The sequence below is a fragment of the Somniosus microcephalus genome, chromosome 10, assembly GCF_052327205.1.
Source record: "Somniosus microcephalus isolate GS21.2 chromosome 10, FLI_Smic_1.0, whole genome shotgun sequence".
Taxonomy (NCBI): Eukaryota; Metazoa; Chordata; class Chondrichthyes; order Squaliformes; family Somniosidae; genus Somniosus; species Somniosus microcephalus.
In genome coordinates this window covers 125,219,329-125,245,461 of record NC_140996.1, presented here as the reverse complement: position 1 = coordinate 125,245,461, position 26,133 = coordinate 125,219,329, and the positions used below count along the sequence as shown (strand labels likewise).

Below are 26,133 nucleotides of genomic sequence, written 5' to 3'. Positions count from 1 at the left end.
TCCCCCCAGCCCCCCCAAAAATCCTGTTTCCCCAACCGTGCAATCGGACCTCCCCACCCCCCCGCGATCGGACTCTCTCTCCCCACGCACCCCCCCCCCCGCAATGGGAACCCTCCACCACGATCACTGACTCCCTATCTCTGCCCCAAATCTCTCTCATCAGCCGGTTTCCTTAAAGGAACCATGCGCAAATATACTTCGACATTTGTGCTGTCAGTGTTCTACAGCATTGCGGTGCTGCAAACACTGACGAGCACTGCACAGAGGTACAAGGCTGCACCCAGGCTCTCCCACAGCATGCAGAGAGGTTCTGTTCCCTTCCAATGGGCGGAAGAGACCTCCCCAGGAGACCAACGCAGCCTGGTTGCACATTACACAGGAGGACACAAGCAGGGATGTCGTCAGGAGGACCAGGCTGCAGTGGCGTAAACCTTTCAATGATGTCAGTAGATCACGAAATGTTACTGCAAAGCCACACTCAGCCTCATCCTGCTGTGCCACTCATCACATCCCCATCACTCTGCCTTCCCTACCCTACTCCTGCACATCTTTATTCACACCAACTTACCTTGCACCTCCACCCATCCCTCTCTATCTACATTATCACTTCCCCATCTCACTTGCCACCCCTCACACTCACCCTTATCCTAGTGCAATCATACCAATTAACAACACACAAGGGTAGGCACTTGGGAGTTTTATGCAATGTTCATGTAAAGTTTCTGTTACTGTGATATCAAACATTGAAACCTTTATTTTGAACACTTTGCGTTCTTGGACAGATTTGCATGCACCTTTGAAAGTGGCTTAGTGAGTTGCAGTGAATGGTGAGACATAACGGTACCCCCCACAATGTTGATGAGTGTGAAAGGAATGGCTTGGGCATTGTAGGGCTGCTTTATGGTGTTGCTGTGGGGAGGTGCCAACCTGGCGAATCATGAGGCAGCCAGGGTATACAGCGTCAAGTGAAGTAAATCTGGCCATGATGAGCCCATCCCTGGCCTCCTGGGCAGCAATGTGGTCAGGTGCCTGTACAGCATCAATTGATTGTGGAAAAGGTTGGTGTTGTTGTTGGTGCTGCTGGTGTGCCTGGTGTTGGGGCTGATTGTGGTGGGATTCTGAGGACCAAGGTGAGATAGTTTCAAGGGCACCGATGTTGATGGAATAGATGGCAGGTGAAGTAGAGATGACAGAAGCGATCTGTCAATGTTGAGAGAGGTAATGAGGTCAGACTGGATGAAGACTTGTGATAAGACTTGCAGCATTCTGAATTTGTAGTGGAAATACAGTTTAGAGAAGTTAATGGCTAAGGGAACATATCTCAATTAGCTGGGAGCTTTGACTTGACATTTGAAGCTATCAGCTCATCAATTGAAACAATGGCAAGTCACCTCCCACCTCAGCTTCATTGGCCAGGTCTAGGCACAGTGGGAAACTGTCAAAATCAAAAAGCTGGGAATAAAGCATTGTTAACTGGCTGTAAACAAGCCACTAATGATTTCAACTGCCTCCCCTGTCACTGCATGTCGGGTCTGCTCCACGCTGGCAGACCCGACATTTGGGAAAGGCATGTGGCGGCGGGTTGATAGCGGGGTCCCAACCCGCTGTCAAAAAAAAACATTTTCCCACCCGACCCGCCACCAATCATGCCCACTAACCCCGTGGAAAATCCTGCCCTGCGTGTTTCTGTGAGGATTCTTCAATCTGATTGTTTGAAGAGCATCGCTGTTTCTGTACCTGCTGACAGATACCACTGATACCCTGTAGAGGACACTGCACTGAATCAGACACCGGTGAAGTGGCGCTCCGTAATTTCCAATATGCCGCCACTGAGCTTTGAGGCTTTAGCAACGAGTAGACGCTTGTCGAAATAAAACGTTCCAAACCATAACTTTGTCTTTTAACTGTTTACTGTAACACCTTATAAACAGAATTACAAAGCAAAACACGCTTAAACGCACACGGTCAAAAACTGTATTGCTCCAGCCATCAAAGCTTCTACCTTCTCCAGCCTCGTGGTGCTTGAACTGTAAAATGGCTGGATACCATGTGACAAGCTTAAGGACTGTACCATTGTAGCAAGAATAAAGGGGGTCTCTCAGCCTATGCTATTGGAACAAGAAAAGAGGGGGTTTCTCAATACAATAAGTCAGTCAGGTAAATTAACTGTATTATACTAGAATATGCATCAATAATAAACACATGTACATGCATACTGTATCATAATATTTAACCAATATTTTAAAGTATTTTCTTTCTTCTTCACACTTTCTTAAACTTTCATGACTCTTACAACCGGATTAGAGCAATTCTCTGCTCAAAAGCCCATGAAAACATTGTAGCAGCTGTCAGCGAGGTGAATCGCGAGCGCCGTTCCTTTGCCGCTGACCATAAAATCCGGGCCAATATGTTCCTGGAGACCCACTAAAGGGTTTTGCTGGTATAACTTTTTTGTTGATCACATTTTAACACCTGCAAGGTCACTTCTGCGTCTCCAAAATCTTTTGGATTTATTGTGAACATGTATAATAAAATAATAAAATTCTCTATCTGATGAATAACAATTGGTTTCAAATTTCAAAAAACTTATCACAGTATAGCTGTTTGCTAATAGTAGCATAACTGCATGATTATTACATATTTTGTAACTTTGCAACTATACATAGCCACAGAAAAACCATATCAATTAATATTTTACCATCAAATATAATTTTGCACAGTTTGAAACATGAACCTAGATTTTTCAATATTGATGTTATTAATTTCCAAAAGATCTTTATACAGATCTTTAGTATAGGTACATGTGTAGGTTCAGCCAGGTATAGGGAGCACTCTATGAACTTGATCTTGAGAAAGGGAGGGGAATGTACGAAAGGCCAGAGGGAAAGGACTGAAGGGGCAGGAGGGGATGCAAGGCTGGAGGACACTTCCAAGATGGGGTGGTTGAAGCCATGGAGAGATTTATTAAGAAGAATGAACAGAGAGGCAATGTAAGGTAGTGAGGATGGGGGTGATGGATGAGTGGGACTTAATCTGGGAGATGATATAGGCAGCTGGGTTTTTAACAAAGTTATAGTTTATGGAGGTTAGAGCATGGAGGGCAAGGAAGAAGGACAGTGGAGAACTTAAATCGGTAAGTGACAAAAACATGGATAATAGGTTTAGTGGTGGTGGGGCTAATGTAGAGACAGAGATGGGCTATATTTCAAAGATGGAAATAAGTGATCTTGGTAATGGATAGGATATAGGGTTTGAAGCTTAACTCTGGGTCAAACAGAACACCAATGACCTGTATGGCCTGATTCAGCCTGACCAGGTGGACTAGGACTGGAGTTTTTGGGGGAAGACCAACTTCCTGATCTGTTTCTGAAAATTTTGACATATCAATGACTTCTAGATAGGTGGTCTGACAACACAAAGATAATTGTGGGGTTGAGGGAAGTGGTAGTGAGGTAGAGCTGAATGTCATAGGCATAAAGGCTGACCCTATACCTATGAGTGTTGTTACTGAGGGGTAGCATGTAAATGAAGAGGAATGCACCAAGATAGATCCTTCGGACAATTTGAGAGATTACAATGCAGATATGGGAAGAGAAGGCATTATAGATATACTTGTTGCATTTGGACAGATAGGAGTGGAACTATGAAAGGGCAATCCCACAGAGCTGGACAATGGAGAAGAATGGATGACCACATTGAAAGCTAAGGAATGGTTGAGCAGGAAAAGGAGGGAAAACACACTAGAGTCAGTCACAAAGAATTACATTTGTAACTTTGGCTTGGGTGTGTTGGTGCTGTGCGGAGGACTGAAGAGATTTAAAGAAGGAGTTTGGAGAAAGATGGACATGGAGATGGGAGATGACGAGATGCTCAAGATCTTAGAAAAGGGAGGTTTGACATGGAGTAGTAGTTGGAAAGAGCAGGTTGGTTGAGGGTGTCTGAGGCAGAGACAAGAGAGCAGTTGAGTAGATCAACAGCAGCAAATGGGTCATGACGAGTGGTAATCCAGAAGAGAGGGTAGTTTGGAAGTGAATTATGGGGGAGCTGGGGTAAAAGTTATTTTCTCAGGCATAAGGGCAGTATAGGGATATTAATGGTAAAGAAGACAAGGAAGTGATCATAAATAGCTTTGTTGGTAATTGGTACCTCTGAAGTGAAGAGTCCATGAGAGTTGGTGTGGCTATAGAAGTGGGTGGGAGAACTTATGTGAAGAGTAAGACTGAGTGCTGGTAGAAGAGTAGAGAAGTCAGATGCGAGGCGTAAAGGAGTTCAGGTGTAGGTTGAAATCACTGAGGCTGCATCACTTGGTTCACTATCCAGCAGAATAGATCATGGTTCCATATTTAAGAAAAGATATACTTGCTCTCGAGGCGGTTCAGAGAAGGTTCACTCGGTTGATTCCGGAGATGAGGGGGTTGACGTATGAGGAAAGGTTGAGTAGGTTGGGACTCTACTCATTGGAGTTCAGAAGAATGAGAGGCGATCTTATCGAAACATATAAGATTGTGAGGGGGCTTGATCGGGTGGATGCGGGGAGGATGTTTCCACTGATGGGTGAGACTAGAACTAGGGGGCATAATCTAAGAATAAGGGGCTGCGCTTTCAAAACTGAGATGAGGAGAAACTTCTTCACTCAGAGGGTAGTAAATCTATGGAATTTGCTACCCCAGAGAGCTGTGGAAGCTGCAACATTGAATAAATTTAAAATGGAGATAGACAGTTTCCTAGCAGATAAGGGAATTAGGGGTTACGGGGAGAGGGCAGGGAAGTGGACGTGAGTCTAGATTCGGATCAGCCATGATCCTATTGAATGGCGGAGCAGGCCCGAGGGGCCGTATGGCCTACTCCTGCTCCAACTTCTTATGTTCTTATGTTCTTATGTTATGGTGAGAGCGTTACAACACAACAACAACAACTTGTATTTATATAGCACCTTTAACGTAGTAAAACGTTCCAAGGCACTTCACAGGAGTGTTCTAAAACAAAATTTGACACCAAGCCACATAAGATGATATTAGGGCAGAAGCAGTAGGTTTTAAGGAGCGTCCTAAAAGAGGAAAGAGAGGCGGAGAGGTTTAGGGAGGGAATTCCAGAGTTTAGGGCTTTGGCAGCTGAAGGCATGGCCACCGATGGTGGAACGATTAAAATCGGGGATGCCCAAGAGGCCAAAGTTAGAGGAGCACAGATATATCAGAGGGTTGTGGAGCTGGAGGAGATTACAGAGATAGGGAGAGGCAAGGCCATGGAGGGATTTGAAAACAATGATTAGAATTTTAAAATTGAGGCGTTGCTTAACCAGGAGCCTATGTAGGTGAGTGAGCACAGGGGTGATGGGTGAACAGGACTTGGTGCAAGTTAGGACATGGGCAGCAGAGTTTTGGATGAGCTTAAGTTTATGGAGGGTAGAATGTGGGAGGCTGGCCAGGAGTCTGTTCGAATAGTCAAGTCTAGAGGTAACAAAGACATGAATGAGGGTTTTAGCAGCAGATGAACTGAAACGGGGCGGAGTCGGGCGATGTGAGAGGTGGAAATAGGCAGTCTTAGTGATGGTGCGGATATGTGGTCGGAAGCTCATTTCGGGGTCAGATATGGCACCAAGGTTGCGAACAGTCGGGTTCAGCCTCAGACAGTTGCCAGGGAAAGGGATGGAGTTGGTGGCTAGGGAATGGAGTTTGTGGTGGGGACCAAAGACAATGACTTTGGTCTTCCCAATATTTAGTTGGACAAAATTTCTGCTCATCCAGTACTGGATGTCGGACAAGCAGAATGATAATTTGGACAGCGTGGAGAGGTCGAAAGAGGTGGTGTTAAGGTTGAGCTGGGTGTCGTCAATGTACATGTGGAAATTGACACTGTTTTCAAATGATGTCGCTGAGGGGCAGCATGTAGATGAGAAATAGGAGGGTGCCAAGGATAGATCCTTGGGGGACACCAGAGATAACAGTGCGGGAGCAGGATGAGAAGCCATTGCAGGTGATTCTCCGGCTATGATTAGATAGATAAGAATGGAACCAGGTGAGTGCAGTCCCATCCAGCTGGACGGCAGTGGAGAGGTGTTGGAGGAGCATGGTTTAATCAATGGCCGCAGACAGGTTGAGAAGGACAAAGAGGGGTAGTTAACCTTTGTCACAGTCCCATAGGATGTCATTTGTGACTTTAAAAGCAATTCCTTACTGTGGCGGGGAAGAAACCTGATTGGAGGGATTCAAACATGGATTTCCAGGAAAGATGGGCATGGATTTGGGAGGCGACAACACATTCAAGGACTTTGGAGAGGAATGGGATGTTGGAGATGGGGCGGAAGTTTGAAAGGATGGAAGAGTCAAGGGTTTTTTGAGGAGAGGGGTGATAATGACAGATTTGAAGGAGAGGGGGCAAGTACCTGAGGAGAGAGAACTGTTAACAATATCAGCTAACCTGGGAGCCAGGAAGGGAAGTTGGTTGATCAGCAGTTTAGTGGGAATAGGGTCAAGGGAGCAGGAATTGGGTCTCATGGCCAAGATGAGCTCAGAGAGTGCATGAGGGGAGATCAGAGAGAAACTGGAGAAAGATGCGAGTTCAGGTCTAGGGCAGGGAAGAACCTTAGAGAAAGTTTGGTCAGATGAGCTAGGGGATGGAAGGAAATTGGCAGAGGCAGCTGATCTGATGGTTTCAATCTTAGTGACAAAGAAGTCCATGAGCTCCTCGCACTTGTTGGAGGTGAGGGTGGAGGAGACGGGGGAGATGGTTTTAAGGAGATGGTTTGCAGTAGAGAAAAGAAGCTGGGGTTTATCTTTGCATTAATCAAATCAGATTGACCCTGGAATAGTGAGCAATTTTGGCAGGCGAGCGCAGGGCCCGATAATGCTTTATGTGGTCGAGCCAGATCTGGTGGTGTATGGCTAAAACCATTTGTCCACCATATCCATTCAAATCTGCATCCCTTGGACTTAAGGGAGCAGAGATGAGGGCCGTACCAGGGGAACGGCCAGGGTGAGAGAGAGTAATGGCCCAGAAATTCGGGTCGGGGGCTTCCCGCGGGTGTAAGCCCCCGACCTGCACTTACCTTGCGCGCCGGCAGTTGAGCTGTAGGGCCCCGTGGAATTCCGCTCCGGGGCGTGGCCCAGCTGCCGGCGCGCTGTGCTTGCATGTCCCAGGGGCGTAGTTAGTGCGATGCGTCCCCTGGGATCACGTGAGCCAGGGGCAGCCAATCGGAGGAGGGAAAAGCCCATTCATAAGATTGACAGGTAGACCTGTCAAAACTTATAAATACTACGGGCCCAAAATAGCAGTAAACCTTCAAATAATTTTTTTTTTAAATCACACTTTTTAAATAAACTATAAATTACATTAAATAACTACTTTAAACAATAATTTAAATTTTTGAAAAAAATAATTTTATATTATAACGAGGCTAAAAATAAACTTACCTTGCTTTAAAGTATTTAAAAATAATAAACCTGTGGAAAAAATGTTTTAATTTTAATTAATTGACCACTTACCTTGCAAAAAGCAGGCCTTACGCCTGCTTTTTAAATGTGTAAATCCTGCAGGCTTACCCTCCCGGGAAAACCTGTAAAAAAACAACTAAGTTCAAAGCACACGCGCAGCCTCCCCTGCGCGCGCGTTCGACCCCTGAACCTCTTCGTTCAGAGGATCGGAAGTGCCGGTTTCCCGCGCATGCGCAGTGCATGCAGGAAACCGGCAATTCCATTCGGCCTACGGGTGAGTACCCAACGCGTACTCACCTGGGGAGAGCCGAATTTCTGGGCCAAAGGCTTTAATGGGGACTAGGGCATTGAAGGTGAGGGTCTAGTTGAGCAGATCGGTAGCTGCAGAGATGTTGTGGTGAATGGAGGGCCAAAGGTTAGACAGTTGGGATTTTGAAAGTGCAGTTGTAAGTGAATTGGGAGAGAGTTTTTTCCAGGGGCGGGCACAGAAGGAAGTAGCATTGGGAAGGGGCAAGGCGATGTGGGTGGAGAGCGATCCATGGAAGTGATTAGAGATGGCCTTGTCTGTGATTGACATGATGGGAGCAGCAAGGCCACGTGAGATGGCAAGGTTAAGGGGGTGGCCGTGAATATGGGTTGGGAGTTTACATGGAGGGAGAGATTAAGAGAGGATAGGAGGTCAGTGAAGTCAGAGGAGAGAGAGCATGAAGAATTGAGATTGAGGTTGAAATCACTGAGGATGAGAAGTCTCGGTGCAGCGGCTGAAGGAGGAAAGCAGTGAAAATATCTTGATGAGAAAATATTTATGATATTTGGGTGGGCAGTCGAGAAAGAGGATTTTAATTGAGAGGGGTGGAACATGGGGAGATGCTCAACGGAGGAGAAAGTGCTGGAGGAGTAGGGGGACAGACCAGGGTGTAATTTGGTGATAAGAGCCACACCGCCACCGCGATGGACTCGGCAGAGCAAGTGGTGGAAGGTATTGCCAGGTCGGGAGGCTTCATTTAGGAGGAAGGTGTCATCACCCTTCAGCCAGGTTTTCGTCAAGGTCATGATGTTGATGCAATCATCCACAATACACTTATGGATGGCAAGGGACTTGTTAACAAGTGATTGGACATTCTGGAGAGAGATGCAGAGAGAGACGATGATAGCTGATCTGCTGGCAGATTCCACAGGGTCAGCACTGGGAGGGGTGAGTTGGCCAGGGAGGATATTGGCAAGATTCGCCCCAGCGGTTGCGCTGGGTGGGAAGGTCGGCGAGAAAGTAGGCTGGGTCAGTTAAGGTTGCTGCTCGTAAGGAGACAGCGACAAGTGCCTCAATAGTCTCTTCGGAGGATGCCAAGAGAGGCACAGAGGGATGCTGTAGGCTTATCGAAGAGGGAGTCAAGGCTGGGATAGTGGCAGGAGAGTAGGAATGTCGAGGAGTACTGAAGGGTTGGGGTAGGGATTTGGGAGGGCAGAGTACCCGAGAGGGGAGAAATGAAAGAAAGCATGATGACAGGAGAGAGGGGTCTAGATGGGATAAAGAGAAAAGAAGTAAAAATGGTGGAGAAAAAAGCGGAAATAGAAGTGATGGACTCAGGTCCGGAGTAGCAACCAAAATGTGCGCACAAATGGATACAGGGAAAACTCAAGTTAGATAGGCCTTGTTACATAGCAATTATTAGGATACATATATCCTGGTAGTAACAGGGAATAGATAGGAGACAAAAGCAGGGAATCCAGAGTTAAAGTCAGGGGTCCCGTGGTGGGATAAATTTGACGTAGGTAGGGGGAGTGGGCATGGAGCATCAACAAACTGTTGTCCAAGTTTGGAGAGAGGTGTAGCGGGCGAGTGAAATCCAGAAGCTATTTGAAGGATAGGGTTTCAGAGGATAGAGGTATTTCCATGGGGATGAAGATCCTAGAGATGTGCAGAATCGGTTGTGGGCACAAAGATTATGGCAAAGTTGGGTGTCACCATAAGATCCAGAAGCTGCAGAGAAATGTACTTCGGCCCAACACTAGCCAGGAGCCAGACTGTAGTTAAAGCTGAAAAATCAGCAGGCCAGTCACAGGCTCAGCAGGGAACAGCAGGAGTGGGGGAAGGGCTGTAAGCTGAACAAAGTTACTTTAAAATTTAAGCAACAGAGCAGCAGATCAGAGAGCTAGCAGATGAGTCTTACGGTGTAGTCCAGTGCAGAAATGTAATAGAAGTTGAGAAATTTGGAAGCCAAATTTGGGAAGCGATCCAGGAGCTCAATGAGAAAAGCAAAGAGCAGGCGTGATTGGGAGATGGGCAGTGGCGGTTTCGACTAGCAGTTAACTTGTTAGGGCTATAATGCACCCACTATTAGAGCCAGAGGAACTTAAACAGTGGGAGAGAAAGGGCAAATGATGGCAGCGTATTGCCAAAGATAGAGAAACATAGTGAGGAGCTCCCTAGGGGGCTGCCAGCCTAGGATCCATCTTGGGTCAGTCCTGTTGGCATGGGGCTTGGGTGGTTGTTGCTCAATGAGGATTTTAAGTGAGAGGTGGGAGGAATGGAAGAAAATTAGATGCTCACAGAAGGCGAATGTTTTGGAGGGGTAGAAGGAGAGGTCAAATTGGGACCACAACAGTTTGGATGGGCAAGTGACAGAATGTGTAACCAGGCAGAGAGGCTTTGGTGAGGGGCAGGGAGTCACTGCCCATAAGCCAGGTTTCAGTCAGCCAGGATGTTAGTAGATTCATCCATCATGGATATCAGGAACCTTGTCTGCGAGGGAGTGAACATTCTCGAGGGTGATAGTTAACTTATCACTGATCCTGGCAATCTGCCAGAAGGGTTGGCTGGGTGATTGGCAGAAGAATTGAGAGGTCACTGGGAGAGGAGAATGAGACAGTTAGGGTTGCTGCTCAGGGAGAGCTAGCAATGTGTGCTGTGCAAATTACAGAAGGTGACCATGGGCTTAAGAAAGACTCAAACCTGGGATAATGGCTGGAAAGAAGGTAGATTGTGGATGCACAAATTCAAAGTCTGGTTACTCTATCAGTTGGCTATACTTTTGCCTGAAATATGAAATATTGGGCCGTATATTCCGATGCCTATGGGTGTGTACGCGCTGTGTACTCACCCGTAGGGACATCGGAAATGTCAGTTTCAGGTATGCGAGGCGCATGCGCTGAAAACCGGTATTTCCGATCTGTCACGAATGCTCTTGACAGATCGGACACCTGCCCTGGAGAAGGGCCTCTGCGGGCGGATAGTTCCGTTTTCTGGAGAACCTCCGCCCGTAGAAAACCCTTAGAAATCTTATGCCTGGTAAAAGCAAGTGTAAAAAAAACATTTTTTCACTGATTTATAATTTTAAAATACTTTTTTAAAAAAGGTAAGTTTATTTTTAGCCCCATAAAAAACTTTAATTATTTTTTTCAAAAAATTACATTTTTGTTTAAAATATTTAATTTATTGTAATTTCAACTCATTTTAAAAATGTAATTTAAAAAAAAATGTTTTTAATGTTTTTGGGGTGATCTCCATTCATATATTTGACAGATCTATCTGGGGAGATTTCCTTCTCCTATTGGCTCCCCATGGCCCACGTGATCCCAGGGACACTTGCGAACTGCATGCGTCTCTGGGATACGTGGGCCCTGCGCATTTCGAGTTTGGAGAGGCCCAGGAGCGGAAGTGTCCGAACCTCGGGAGCCCTCAGGTAAGTCCGTAGATTTTTTTCAGATCGGAGGCCTCCGCACTCAGGAAGCCTCCGATCGGAAAATATGGGCCAATAGTAATTTTCTAGTCCGTTTAAATTCTGCAAAGGCAAGTATGACTTCAAAGGGTAACACATCAGTAACAAATCTTTCCAGACTTTCTAATTACAGTAATAAGTTAACTGTCAAAGTGTACAACTATAAAAATAGTAAAAGCCTCAGAATGGCATTTAGTTGAAAGTCAAGCGTGGTTCTTCATGCTAATTCTTGAGTTAATTACTGTTCACTAATAATGAACATTCTCTTGTGGCTAATACTCTGTAACATTAAGCAGCATGCAACCAACTTCTCTTACCAGACCCAATGATATTTTAAGAAATTAACCATGAAATTATGTTACAAACAGTAAACACCATCAGCAGTCTGCCGACTCTCAGAATGTCACTATGTTAACCAAGTATCATTTGTCACAACTCTGGAGGCCGGATCTTGAAGTCCATGTGGAAATGTTTAGCATTCCTAATGCTAATCTTTGACAGATGCCCCTTCTTTGAAGTGTGCTTTGTCAGCCTTCACTGCTTCATAGAACAGTTATGTACTTAATAGTTATAATCGCTTGTGTTGTGGCTGGATTTGCTGTCAGAAATCTCAGTAGAATTCCTATATGCATTTAATTAACAGTGCCACTTCGCTGCAACTCCTTACTCTTCACAAATTAAGTTTGCCAGTAATTTATCATCGTAAAATAAATTAAAGCACTCAGTATCTGATCATAAGATTGCCTAATTGCATTCAGGATCCGCTATTAGAATTTTCAGCGCAATTCCAACTGCAATTTGGAAGTCAATTCTTAGAAGCAAAGTGTGTGTGTAATTGTGGATGTGAAATTTTCAGCAGAACTTCATTAGTTTGGTTAAAGTCCTGTGCATCATCCATACCAGTCCCTGTAAGAAATCCAACATGTCAGCACATTTTCGTTATCTTGGATTCATTGTTGTCAGAATGAATTTGTGTGCTATTGATTTTTAAAAAAATCAATTTGCTTGTCAAATGCACATTAAAGGAAATGAAAAGGGATTCCTTGGCTGGACTTGTACTAAGTACAAAGGCCCATGATGGTGCTTTAATTTTTTTTTAAAATATGGAATCTACTGAGCACATTTCCAAATAGTATGACAAGGGGAATTTATTCATGTTTATAGAGAAAGTACAAATCAACAATGAAATTGTCCTTAAGAAACTGGAGCACTTGAAGGTTGTTAAAGCAGCTGGTGTAAACTTCATACCGCTTTCCAATCTCCACTATAGTTAGTAAACTGCTTTCAGTTCCACCGTGCAAGCCATTACTCCTGGTCATATGAAAGCTCCTGCAATGTAGAAATATGATGTATTTATATGCTTGATTTTTACTATATCTGTGCATCGCAGTTCTGACCTGCAAAGGAAAGTATATGGTCTCATTGGCTGTTTTGAAATAAAAGCATAGCCAAATGTACTGTGCTTGTTTTTTGAGGAAAGCGCTTTGACAGAACACTCTTCTCCATCTTAGTCTTGTCAGTCTCTCTGAATAATACACATCTTGTGGCCGCTAAGGCTCGTAACTGTTTTATTCTAACTCCACCAATGCTACCCTAAGATGACCACTAGGAGTTGTGTGACAATGGACTGGGGACAACACTCCTTCCAATTTCAACCTACCTGAGGCAAATGCAAAAAGTACTCGCTGGCTTACGTCGGATGCCTGTGGTATTTTAACTTCCAGGCCTCATCTGCGTACAGTCAGTCAGTTGCCCACCCAAAATGGGCGGAAAGGAACAGCTGGCCAGCAGGTGGGAGCGGAAATTCGGCGGCCAGAAGATGCAGTCTGGAAACAAAGGAAGGCTTGCTGACAAAAGCATATAATTTGCGGAGGGGGGTTTGGGAGGATCTCGCAAGAGGGAAGGGGTGGGGAGGGTTTCCGAGGCAGGGGAAGAGTATGACTTTCCGTGTGGCATCCAGAGAGGCAGTCCTACTCCTCCTGGCCCACAAAGGAAAGTTTTTCACTTATCACGGAGGGCCTCTTTATTCTTTCCAACTGCTGGCCTGCCCTTTACCTGGCGGAAAATCCTCGAAGGCTTACCCACTCAGGCCTGGGTTAAAATACAATTGGGGTCGATTGACATAATGAGACCCCTATTTGCATTGATTCATGAAGCTCCTGTGTGCTTCCGGTGGGCACCTCAGCCACCTAACTGCAGTGAGCAGTTAAAATTATGGCCAGTGGGTTTTCAGCAGGAATGGGTGATAAGGCCGAACACTCCATTTTATAGGCCCCATCACGCGTTCCTATCAGGCTGGTTGGGTTAAAAATCGACCCCTTGGTGCTGCCACATCAGAGGAGTTTAGCACACTGGTAATGTGTCTGCCAGATGGCTAAGTTAAAGTAACATTATTCTAAAGCAAATCCAATTATTTTTTTTACAGGTCTGATCATGACTACATCAAGGAAACTGGATCGAGAACAGCAGGCAGAGCATGTCCTGGAGGTGAGTCTAATCTTTAGCATCATCCTTTATTATATATAGTGGCCTGGAGTTTCCGATCGGTTGTGCTGGCTTTTTTGAAGCAATTCGCCTGATGTTCTAAAACACTGCCTGATTGCGCTGGTTCATGGCAGATTTTACGTTTGTTGATATGCAAATGAGTTTGAGTGGAAACTTGAGAGAAAAAAACACTTCTCAAAACTAGTGTAATTTTGGGCACAGTTTACACCTGGATTGCCGATTGCACCCAAAGCAGAAACTCTACCCCACTTTATTTATTTTCAGCTGAGACTTCCTCTCTCTTCCTCCGCGCCCCCCCTTCTGAATTCACACTGCAGGTAACTCTCCACTGGGGAAGGGGGATGATTGGTCTGTCCACTGACAATGTGATCATTTCATCAGTTGAGGCACGATTGTTGCAAAATAAAACAAAAATCTTTTTGAATCCAGTTCTTCAAGGCCAAATTATAGCACACTTGACACACTGAATCAACCAGTGTACTATTTTCTAATTTAAAAGAGAGACTGCTAAATAAATGGTTTTACCCCTTTATTATTTCCTTTATGCTATAGTCATATTTTTTGATGCTATGATGTGACTCAAATCAGTAAAAATTACTGCTTTGCATTCAACCTGAACTGTTTATCCTTAATCAGCATCCATGTTGGACATAATATTTTCACCACCCCATCTGAGATTGGTCCTAACTTCAGATCAGATGATACTATGTACAGCACAAAGCCAAAGTAGGATTGATTGAATTTGTATATGATGGAAAGGAAAGGAAAAGACTTGCATTTATATAGTGCCTTTCACAACCTCAGGACATCCCAAGGCTCTTTACAGCCAATTAAGTACTTTTTGAAGTGTGGTCACTGTTGTAATTTAGGGAAACATGGCAGCCAATTTGCACATAGCAAGATCCCACAGACAGTAATGAGACAAATAACCAGATAATCTATTTTAGTGATGTTGGTTGAGGGATAAATATTTGCCAGGACATAGTGGAGAACTCCCCTCCTCTCCTCTTCGAATGGTGCCATGGGATCTTTTATGTTCACCTGAGGGCATAAAATGAAATAAAACTTTGGTTTAACATCTCATCTGAACAATGGCATCTCTGACAGTACAGCACTCCCTCAATACTGCACTGAAGTGTCAACCTGGATGATGTGTTAAAGTCTCTGGAGTGGGACTTGACCCCACAATCTTCTGACTCAGAGGCGATTGTGCTACCAATGAGCCAAAACTGACACCATGAGCACTATGCTTATATTAGAAGCACTATTATTAACCGTACAGCTTAAAATTTGAAACAAATAAACCCTCAAGAGATGGAAAGCCAAAATTGGCAGGGGTAGGTTGTCCTTCTGCATGTACAACTACATTTCCTTTTAACAAGTCTAACAGGGATGCCATTTGTAGAGGTAGTGGTTGAGTGGAGGTATCTTTCACTGAATTCTCACCCAAGAAATGCAAGCATTTTAGTCCTGAAGAACAAAAATGTAAGACGTTTCATTTAATAGGATACCGCCCACACCACTAGTGGAACTGGTTAGTGTAACTAGTCTGACAGTGGAGGATTTGTTTACATAGAATTCGAGCCCAGGGCCAGTATTAAACTGTCAACATAAATATAATGGCAGCATTGGTGTTTATGAGAGCCACATACTAATAAACGGCCACTGTGCAACCTGTGCAGTGATAAAGGGACCTGCATTTTCCGGACTGCCTTGAGCGATGCAGAACACTTCATCTTTGCGTAGCCGCCATTATGCATAAGTTCCTTTTTTTAAGTGCTGAATAGGTTTAGCAGCAACGACGGTAAATCTATTAAAATGCTACAAGCTGTGTTTTCTATTCTGAGAAATGAAAGGAAAGTCCCAGTCATTTCTTCATATTGGTGGTGCATACACTTCAGCTCACTGCAGGGATTCTTTATGCAGCAAACTCTGCTGTTTTCTCATCAAAGTACCAGTCTGTTTCAGTAAACTATCATGAACAATCTGCCACTTAAAGTAGCAAACTCATAAATGAGAGAATTTGTAGTAATGGCTGGAATGAAGGATAATGAATCTAATTTTGAACACGGTGTTTCTGCTTTTTTTTGAAGTAATGTTCATATGTTGTGAATGATGGCAGAATTACAAAGTGAACATCCAGCAATGATGGTTTCACAGTGCAGTAATCGTTAATATACAGTTTGTACCCACATATGAAAAATAAATTTCCAAATCTTGTTTAATTTAAAGAGAAAACCTGATCTATGAACAGTACAGTGCATGCTTTGTGAAATGCAGTAATTTTCCATAATGCAGTGGAGTTGGTTTCCATTGGCAGTGCAATAAATAATCTTAATTTGGGATCAGTTTAGCTTCAGCAACAGGAAGTTTGAAGGTGTGTTGGTTTGTAATGTAACAGTGAAAAGACCATTAGTAATATTAGCAGGCAGCATGGGAGATTGATGAACTGATGTCGTGAGTCTGAATCAGTTGGTTCATAAATGGTTGAATAAGATTCACTGACATTAGAGAAGCTCTCATTCTTCTCGGGGCCTTTTTGTAAAAGGATTGGTATCATCTGTTGCTATGCTTGCATGTACATAAATAAATAGTGCATGCATTTTTTGCTGAAGCAATTAGCAAAAGTTATGTTAGGTATCTGCACAACAAATGTGGTTATTTTTCATGATTGTCATAGTCCTGTATAGTGTGGTCAAAACATGCCTCATATTAGCCCTTTCTCCTATAAAAAAAATCTTTAAATTTGCATACAAAAACTATTTTGAGGTATGTCTTTTTACTTCTAGTGTAACAGGCGGTAATAAAAGGGCAGCCCCTGTTAGTTCAGTGATCTTATCCAGTGATTAACTCAGGCATACAGACCAGCAAAAGTCCCAGAATTGACTCCCGTCAATGTTGGGGTTGGCTGATGTCAGCTGGAATGGAAGTGGGGTTGTTAGTATTAGGCTCCGGGGTCGAGATGGGAAATGTTGGTTAGGGCTCCTGCCCTGATCATTATCCAGCAACTGCTGCTGGAAGTGCACACGTGTAAGTTCTGAGAGGACCAGTAGCAGGTTTGGCTCTGATGTTGAGTAGCCTGCTAATACCTGCTATTAAGGCTCACACGTAAAAAAGGCCATTGGTTGAGGTACTGGAGAGTGTTCAGCACCTGTAGCATCAAACCCTCGCATTGAGTTAATATTGCAGGATGGTTAAGAGAAGAAAACTGGCACAGAAAAATGTAGTAAAGGTCATAGTGACATAGAAGCTAAAGATGTATGGCATAATGCGATCTCCTCTACATTGGGGAGACCAAACGCAGATTGGGTGATCGCTTCACTGAAGACCTCCATTCAGTCCGCAAGGGTGACCCTAAGCTTCCGGTTGCTTGCCATTTTAATTCTCTGTCCCACTCTCACACTGACCTCTCTGTCCTCAGACTCCTACACTGTTCCAATGAAGCTCAACGGAAACTCGAGGAACAGCACCTCATCTTCGATTATGCACTTTATCATCTTCTGTACTCAACATTGATCTCAATAACTTCAGATCACAACCACTGCTCCCATTTTTTCAGGCAGCAGGTGTTGATAATGGTTTTGCTGTTGCCAGCTACAGCTCCACTAGTCCCATCTTTTATTTCTTTACGTGTCCCATTACCATCCCCTTTTGCCTTGCAATATCATCCCTTTTGTCATTGAATCACTCCTACCCTCCACCCTATCACAGACCTTTCTTTTGTTCTTTGCACACAACCACCACCCCCCCCTTTCTCTGCCTCAGTACTTGCTTAAAAAACTGTTAAATCTCCAACTTCTTCCAGTTCTGACAAAAGGTCATCAACCGATACTGCCTGACCTGCTGAGTATTTTGAACATTTTCTGAAACTATTTACAATGTCAGTTAGCATGGGGGACAAGTCGTTGGGCGGTCAGTAGATTAGTAGGAATTTGGTCAAAGGAGGTGGGTTTCACATCATATTATTGTACTTTATTAGAACCAAACTCCAAAAAAAGCCTTTCAGGTTACCTATTTAGCTGGAACTAATTACAGTTAATTGGCAGTGATATTTGTTACTCATGCACACAATTAAGGAACTCACTGCGAAGAAAATGCTGGAAATGTAAACAGTTCAATTAATATCTGAAAGAAAAAGCAGTGACTTAATGTTCAGGGTCAGAACTTCCAGCAGAATGCCGGAAGGCAATATGTTATTGGGGGAAAGAAGATAAAAGTTTAGAGTCTGGCTGAGGTCCATTGTTTGGGCTTAGTAGCCAGCAGTTCCACTTCATCCTGTGTCATTTTAGAGACTGTGCCAGTCTGAAAGTGAGTATGAGAAGAGTCTAATGGCCTCAGTGATCCAACACTGTAACAACCATTTGTGAATTAAATACAGTATCAAACAGAGATAAATCTGTACTTGGTTCTTTGGTAAGTCATCAATAATTTAACTGTTTATGCACAATACTGATTCTCTGCAGTCTCCTTATATATCTATTGTATACAGCAGGATTCCACTCTTTAAAAGTTTTTCTTAATTTAGGGTACTTACTGTTAATTACTATAGAGTTAACCTTCTGGGTAATTAATGTGCAAATGCAACAACTTTGTGGACCAAGTTTTGCTGAAAAGATAACGGCATCTGAACGAGGAACACCATTATTAACGTGTAAACCAGCCGGAAACTTGTTGCGAGGAAGAAATACGAAATTGCGAATCATCACAAGTTGCTGGACAATTTGCACCGCCCATTAGCTTCACACAAACTGCATTTCGCACTTAACCTCCTCGTGATTTTCATGAAATTGCTGCATTTGCACAATAATTGCCCATTAATTTTGCCACAGGAAGGTAACTCTCGTAATTAACAAGGTAAGTACGCTTTTAACAACGTGCTGATTGTTAATGCCTGCCAATCAACCTCTCCTGCCAGAAAAGTAAACAATTATAAGTGTGGAGTCTCATTCCTTCAGGTTGCAAATTGTGTTAGGAGATTTTAAAATGTCAAATTTTAAATGTTTTAATTTCTTTCCTTACTTTTCATTTCTGCCTTTTTTCTCTCTCTCTCAATCAATTCTTTCTCTCTCTATTTCTCTTTTTGTAACTGATTTGACATTGAATTCACCCACTCTAATTCACCCTCCTTCTCAGTCCTTCCACTGTTTATATCTCAATCCTTAAATCTCATTAGTTAAGGAGGTAGACTGTTTGCACATTAATAATGGCATGCGTCCTTCACACACTTACTTTTTCAGCAAATTCTGGGCTATAGGATATCTTCAAGCTATTTGGTATTACAAGCTAGATTAAATGTTCAAACATTAATGCCCAATGCTGAATAGTTTTCACAAACACTTTTCATGGATGTAATGGTCAACTTTGATTGAGGCCCAAACAAGACTGAGACTTGACTATATGTTTGGGTAACAGGTTTAATTAGCTCTGAATTACCCGGTCTGCTTTCAAAATATGCCTGGCATTTGAGTCATGTTACCCACACTAAAAAATATTGAAATATTCATGCCTTACCGTGCATGAGCACCAACTCATTGTGCCATGGAGTGATAGTATTCAGGCTTTTGTCTGGGATTTCTGAGTACTTGGTTTCAGCCATGCTGTTGATAAGAAGAGAGTGGAGGTTATAGGTGGTGATTTACTATTGTGCATCTAGAGGCTAATTTCAGAACAGCATTGTGAAGACCTGGAAGCAGATCACTGGCAGTGGGTGGTACATAAAGACACAAGAAGGGGAGAAAATACCTTGTAAAGTGGGACTCTGTAAGGTATCATTTCTAGTACATTTAACACCCTAAATATGACAAACTCAAAAACTGTACATTTTAAAATCAAGAATAAAGTTTTTTTTTTCTCCATAACAAGTGTAGAATTTCAAATAACCAAATCAAGTTTTGCCTAAATGACTGGGATCCATTATAACTGTATACATGCACATTAGGGGCAGGATTTTCATTGTGCCGTGGAGTCGGGATTGGAGGCGTGGGAGGGGGTTAAAATCCCGAAGTCAGGGGTCCCGACCCCTTCCCGCACCCAAACCCGCCTCCATGCCGGTTTCAAAGGAGGCGGGTACCCACCCCACACTGGGACCCGCCTACCCGAGGTGGGAAGGGATTAGTGCCAATTAACTGCCTGTTAACAGGTAGTTAACAGGCAGTTTTTAGCCTAATCCCTATTTTTGATGTTGAAGTGTGGGATTCCCGACGGCTCCAAACCACGCCAAGTTAGAGGAGGCGGGCCGTCGGGTTGAAGGACTTGGAGGGGTCGAGATGTCGGTGTTCAGGTGAGTGATGTGTGCATGAGTACAAAGGTAAGTGTGTTTGGTGTGTCTAAAGTGATTAAATAAGTTTTACACACCTTTTCTTACCTTTTCAGCCTTCCCTCCTTTAGGTTCCGGGAGTCCCTCATCTCACCGGCACAGAAAGCAGAATGGCTGTGAACTGTCAAAAGTGACAGCCTTCAGCTTACTGTGCAGGAGAGATTTCTAACTGAGTCTGTGGAGAAGGACTCAGGTTAGGAGTCAGACTGTCAGTGTTTGACAGTTTCAAACAGCTGTGAAACACTGATATTTCATCTGTCAAAAACTCTTGACAGATGAAATTTCAGTCTGTGACGTCACCTGTTGCCGGGTGGCCCTTAATTGGCCTGCTGAGCCCGCTGGGCAGGTTCAACAAGGTCAATCAAGTTATAATCGCGTGGATTGGCCGCATCTCGATGGAGGCGGGACTACAACCCCGAAAGTTGTAGTCCCGCCTCCAACCCAACTCCTGCCCTAGGTGTTTTTGTTGATGTGTGAAAGGCCTGTGATATCGTGCATTGTATTTCTGCAAATCTATCCTTGATTATCCATGAAAAGTTTGAAAGGCGAAGAAGTTTAATGTAATTAAATGTGCCAGAAATTACATCTGGATGGAGGAGACAACAATTCCATAAAATGTCAGTGTACCTCTTGCAGTAGGAGAAAAAAAAATCATCAACCAAGGAAATATTTTAAAAGGTACAGTGAGCTTATGACCGTGATTTTACTTACCTCGGTGGCTCTGTGGCGGGCGACATGGTGGCAGGTCCCGACCTTGCTGCTGGCTCCATCCCGCTGTCTGAAATGAATTTCCCTTGATTGGACTTGCTAAGCACGCCCAGCGCGTTTCCTGGCCAATTAGAGGAAGCAGGTCTGGTGACGTCATTTGATGATGTGTCATTTGATGATGTGTCATCAGCTGGTTTCCTTAAAGGGACCAAATCCAAATTTATTTTGACATTTGTGCTTTCAGTGTTCTACAGCATTGAGGTGCTGCAAAAACTGACAATGACTGCACAAAGGCACAGGGCTGCACCCAGGCTCTCCCATGACTCCCTCCATATGCTTATGGAGAGAGTCACAGCACGTGTTCTTCCCGTCCCATGGGTGGAAGAGACCTCCCCAGGAGATAAAACACCGCCTGGTTGCACATTGCACAGGAGGGCACAAATAGAGATGTGGTCAGGAGTTCCTGGATGCAGTGCCGCAAACATTTCAATGATATCAGTAGATCACGAAACATTAGTACAAAGCCACACTCAACCTCATACTGCTGTGCCTCTCATCACATCCCCATCACTCTGCCTTCCCTACCCTACTCCTGCACATCCTTACTCACGTCAACTTACCTTGCACCTCCATCCATTCCTCTCTATCTATATTATCACTTCCCCATCTCATTGGCACCCCTCACACTCACCCTCATCCTAGTGCAATCATACCAACAAACAACACACAAGGGTAGCCACTTGGGTGTTTTATGCAATGTCCATGTAAAGTTTCTGTTAATGTGGTGTCAAACATTGAAACCTTTATATTCAACACTTTGCGTTCTTGGACAGATTTGTGTGCACCTTTGGAAGTGGCTTAGTGAGCTGTAGTGAATGGTGAGACATAACGGTACCCCCCCACCCCCCACAATGGTGATGAGTGTGAAAGGAATGGTTTGGACATTGTAGGGATGCTTTATGGTGTTGGTGTGGGGTGGTGCCAACCTGGCGCATCATGTGGCAGCCAGGGTGTACAGCATCAAGTGAAGTAAATCTGGCCATGGTGAGGCCACCCCTGGCCTCCCGGGCAGCAATGTGGTCGGGTGCTGATACCCTGTGTTCTGTGCAGCATCAGTTGATTGTGGAGAGGTTGGTGTTGTTGTTGATGTGCCTGGTGCTGCTGGTGTTGGGGCTATTCGTGCTGGGATTCCGAGGACGAAGGTGAGAGAGTATAAAGGACACCCATGCTGATGGAGTAGAGGTCAAGTGAAGTAGAGATGACAGAAGCAATCTGTCAATGGTGAGAGAGGTAATGAGGTCAGACTTGATGGAGACTTGTGCAAAGATTGCCACATTCGGAATCTGCTGTGGAAATCCAGTGAGGAAGAGCTTGTGGCTGAGGGAAGATATCTCTAAGCTGGGAGCTTTGACTTGACATTTGAAGTTGTCAACTCCTCAGCTGATTCAATGGCCACTGAACTCCCGCCTCAGCTTCGCAGCCGAGGTCCAGGCACAGTGGGAAACCGGCGGGCAACCTATCAAATCCAAAAGGTAAGTTTAAAACCATTGTGAAGTGGCTGTAAACAAGCCACCAATCATTTAAATTGGCTCCCCTGCCACTGCCTGTCGGGTCTGCTCAGCGCTGGCACACCCGATATCGGGAAATGCAAGCATGCGCGATTTGACAGTGGGTTCCCAACCCGTTGTCAATCAATTCACATTTAACTGCCAACTCCCACCGATCCTGTCCACTGAGCACTGGCAAAATTCTGGCCTATAATACTTTTTTTTTTAATTATTCAGTGAGAGGTGTTGGTATTGGATCAGGATTTTGTTGAGAAACATAGGTGAGACTGAAGCCCATAGTATTGGGCAATACTGGAGCTATCAATGTTTAGGAAATTTTAGATTATATGATTACAAAGTGTGAGATAAATCAAAAAATCTATTTAAAAATAAAGGCCTAGAAATTGGGTATAGCCCCGCTTGGGGCGTTAGAATTGGCGCAGCGCAAAGTTTATAGCCAGACGCAACTTATCGCCACCTGGCGCGATATTGGGTTGTATCGCCCCTAAAGGTGATTGAGGCGCAAATTCAGGCATTACACGGGATTCCTAAGGCGCTAAACTTCCGGCGCAACCCAATATCGGAGCGGACGGGCGCTGTGCAGGTGCTCTCAATGACCGATGACCACGAGACTTCCAGGCGCCGGCCAGCTCTTAAAGGGGTGGGTCAGTCAGCTTCAGCATCCACACTCTGCACCTTGCAGGCCTCAGAATCGGCACAGGCCCTTCTCTGGCGCTAAAAACTTGGACCAGATGGAGAAGGTGAGACAGAGAGCAGAGCGCTTCACCAATGAGGCTCTGGAGCAATTGGTGGCCACAGTGGAGCACCGGCGAGATGTTCTCCACCGACGAGCTTGGAGGGATGTATGCCAGAGGGTCAACTCCAGCAGCATGGTGACCAGGAGCCCTGTCCAATGCAGAAAGAAATTCAACGACCTCACTCGGGTCGTGAGGGTGAGTGTTGTTTCTGCAAACTTCTGCATCCCTTCATTTGCACCTGACTTTATGGCTACAGGGTGGGCTGTGCCCCATTGGCCATCTGCCAGCAAGCACCCATGGCCCTTTCTGGGCACACACATGCACATTTGACTCAAGGCGTCATGTAAGGGCTCTTGCACCATGGGGGGCATGAGATGATCACTCAGGGCATCATGTCACATAACTTCCCCTCCTTTCCCCTGCAGTCCAAGCTGGCGAGGATTGGCAAAGACCAGCTTCGCACCAGTGGAGGACCTCCACAAGTGGTCACTCTCACGGCTCTTGAGGAGAGAGTCCACCAGATTCTTGGAGGACGTCTGAGTGGTCCTGTAACCACTGCAGATGCCGACCACATTGTCGACAGCGATGATAAGGTTCTCACCTTTTACAACTGTCTCCTTCCACTTGTTCCCCCCGCCAGCATGCTTTCTCACTGTGGACCCATGCCATAGCCTTGCCGCAATCTGGCATCCCTTGCTGCCCAGCTGTCCTTTTGCTAAAGCCACTCTTCCACCTCCCTGCTTTCAGATGCTGCATCACCAGCTCGGGAGCCGGGCCCTCAAGCTGCCAGTGCCAGTGCCTCCGAAGGCTCAATGAGAAAATTACTGTCCAACAGAAGGTCAGGAACTCTCTCCAGCAACGATCAGAATGGCCAGCCCAAATGGCTGCAGCTTTTATACTAGTGCTGTCCCCTTTAAATAGCGCCCCCCGAGTCCGAGAAGGACCTGGGAACGCTCCATCCAACTGTCACTAATAGCGCCAGGCGGAAAGGTTGTGGGTGCCACCGAATATCCGGCCCGGGGCGCCAGAAAGGCGTTGCACACTGAAATGACGTCATGATCTGCCTGCGCCCGCGGGCGCGTGCAAAGAGTTAGCACCAGCGCTAAAAGGATACTCAATGTGGGAGGTGGCACTATATTCACTGCGCCCGCCCGAAAATTGGGTAACGCCCCAATTCTCGGGCTCTTTAGGCGCTAATCGCTGGCGCTACCAACCGAATTTCTAGGCCAAAGAGTCATATACATCAAAATAAGTTGCATGTTTTTTAAACCAAAACTAGTGAGTGACTTCAAATGAGAGAGGGTAAACTGAGTAGGAGAAGGACAAGCTTGGGTTTTAAAAGCCAGTAGTGTGTAAGAGAAAATGACGACAGTGGGTGATGAGATGCAAGATGCTTTACAGTTTGTCGGTCTTAGGAAAGAATGAGTTAGAGCAGAGAATGGTGCGATGGAAAACTTCTTCAATTTTGGACATCCAGCATCATGAGTTCTCTTACTACTATTGCCAATTAGTCAATTATGAGAATATCTTTGAAATTTAGACTTCCATTTTTTCAAGCACAGTAATATAGTCAATGTTGAATTATGTAAATTGCAAGTGTGGTTTTGCTTTTTAATAAATACAAACTCTGATGAGCCAGCTTCCAGGAAATTAGTTTTTGCCAGTACATAACTGTCTTTGTGGTTTCTGTGTTATCTGGCTTTCATTATTTGACAAATTTTATTCAAAATATATTGCATCAGTTCAGGTGGCCCATTTAAATGGTTCTGCTATCACTCTCTATTCAGAATTTTTTAAACTAATGCAGTAGATTCAATCCTGTCCCTAATAGATGTGTTTTACCCTGTATTATATTATGCAATTATACCGCACTTTATCACATTGAAACATCTCAAAGCACTTCGCACAATTAATTAAATATTTGGTCTGGCCACCAAGTGAGTGAGTGCATAATAAATAACTGCAGGAGCAGAATAGAATTTTTTTTTCTGCTAGTACTTTTATTTCCTTCCCAGTATTTAAGAAAACCATAGATAAAGGAACAGTAAAAAAAATGAAACAGTAAGCTTCACTTCTCAGTTCCGGTGCTATACTGTGAATTACTAAAAGTATATAGTCTTGCCTAAGAAACCAGTCTTTGTATGAAACACACTGAGCTCCAGGAGTCCAAGACTCTCCTGATCCGTGCTTCACCCAGCTCATTTAGCACAATTATGCACCAAACCTTTTCTTTCTGCTATTTATGCACATTTATGTCTTTGTGGTTTCTTTCATTTTCTAGATAAATAGGTAGATAGTTTATGTTTTTTGAAATGAAATGTGCAAAGATGATGCATTTGAACTGGGAATAAAATAGACTTTTTTGTCTTTGGAAATAATGTCAGATGCATTATTGATCATTTTGAAAACAGTAGTATTTCTATTTTTCCAGAAGCACTAATGCTGCTCTTAGCCCCTGGATAATCAGCCCCTCCATGCAGGCCCCTGTCCATCCAACCCTGGCATTTCTGCACCGGCTGAGCGCTATCCATGCCCCCCACCCACCCCCTTCACTTACCTGCACCGGCTGAGCTCTATCCATGCCCCCCACCCCCCTCACTTACCTATGCTGGCTGAGCGCTATCCATGCCCCCCACCCCCTTCACTTACCTGCACTGGTTGAGCGCTATCCATGCCCCCCACACACCCCCCTCACCTATCTGCACTGGCTGAGCGCTATCCATGCCCCATGCCCCCCACCCACCCTCCTCGCATACCTTCACCGGCTGAGCGCTATCCATGCCCCCCACCCCCTTCACTTACCTGCACTGGCTGAGTGCTATCCATGCCCCCCACCCACCCCCCTCACTTACCTGCACTGGCTGAGTGCTATCCATGCCCCATGCCCCCCACCCACCCCCCTCACTTATCTGCACTGGCTGAGCGCTATCCATGCCCCATGCCCCCCACCCACCCCCCTCACTTACCTGCACTGGCTGAGCGCTATCCATGCCCCATGCCCCCCACCCACCCCCCTCACTTATCTGCACTGGCTGAGCGCTATCCATGCCCCCCACCCACCCACCCTCCTCACTTACCTGCACTGGCTGAGCGCTATCCATGCCCCATGCCCCCCGCCCACCCTCCTCACTTACCTGCACTGACTGAGCGCTA

At 44.9% G+C, this 26,133-nt stretch overlaps 1 protein-coding gene across 3 annotated transcripts in view; it reads left to right on the top strand.

Annotated features, from left to right (window-relative positions):
- LOC147111685 (protocadherin Fat 3-like) overlaps positions 1-26,133 on the top strand; it is a 1,117,094-nt gene that overhangs the window by 790,632 nt on the left and 300,329 nt on the right. For all 3 annotated transcript variants that reach the window (XM_085998792.1, XM_085998793.1, XM_085998790.1), the window contains exon 6: positions 13,572-13,633. In XM_085998792.1, coding sequence (XP_085854918.1) covers positions 13,572-13,633 — 62 coding nt within the window. The remainder of the gene's footprint in view (positions 1-13,571; positions 13,634-26,133) is intronic.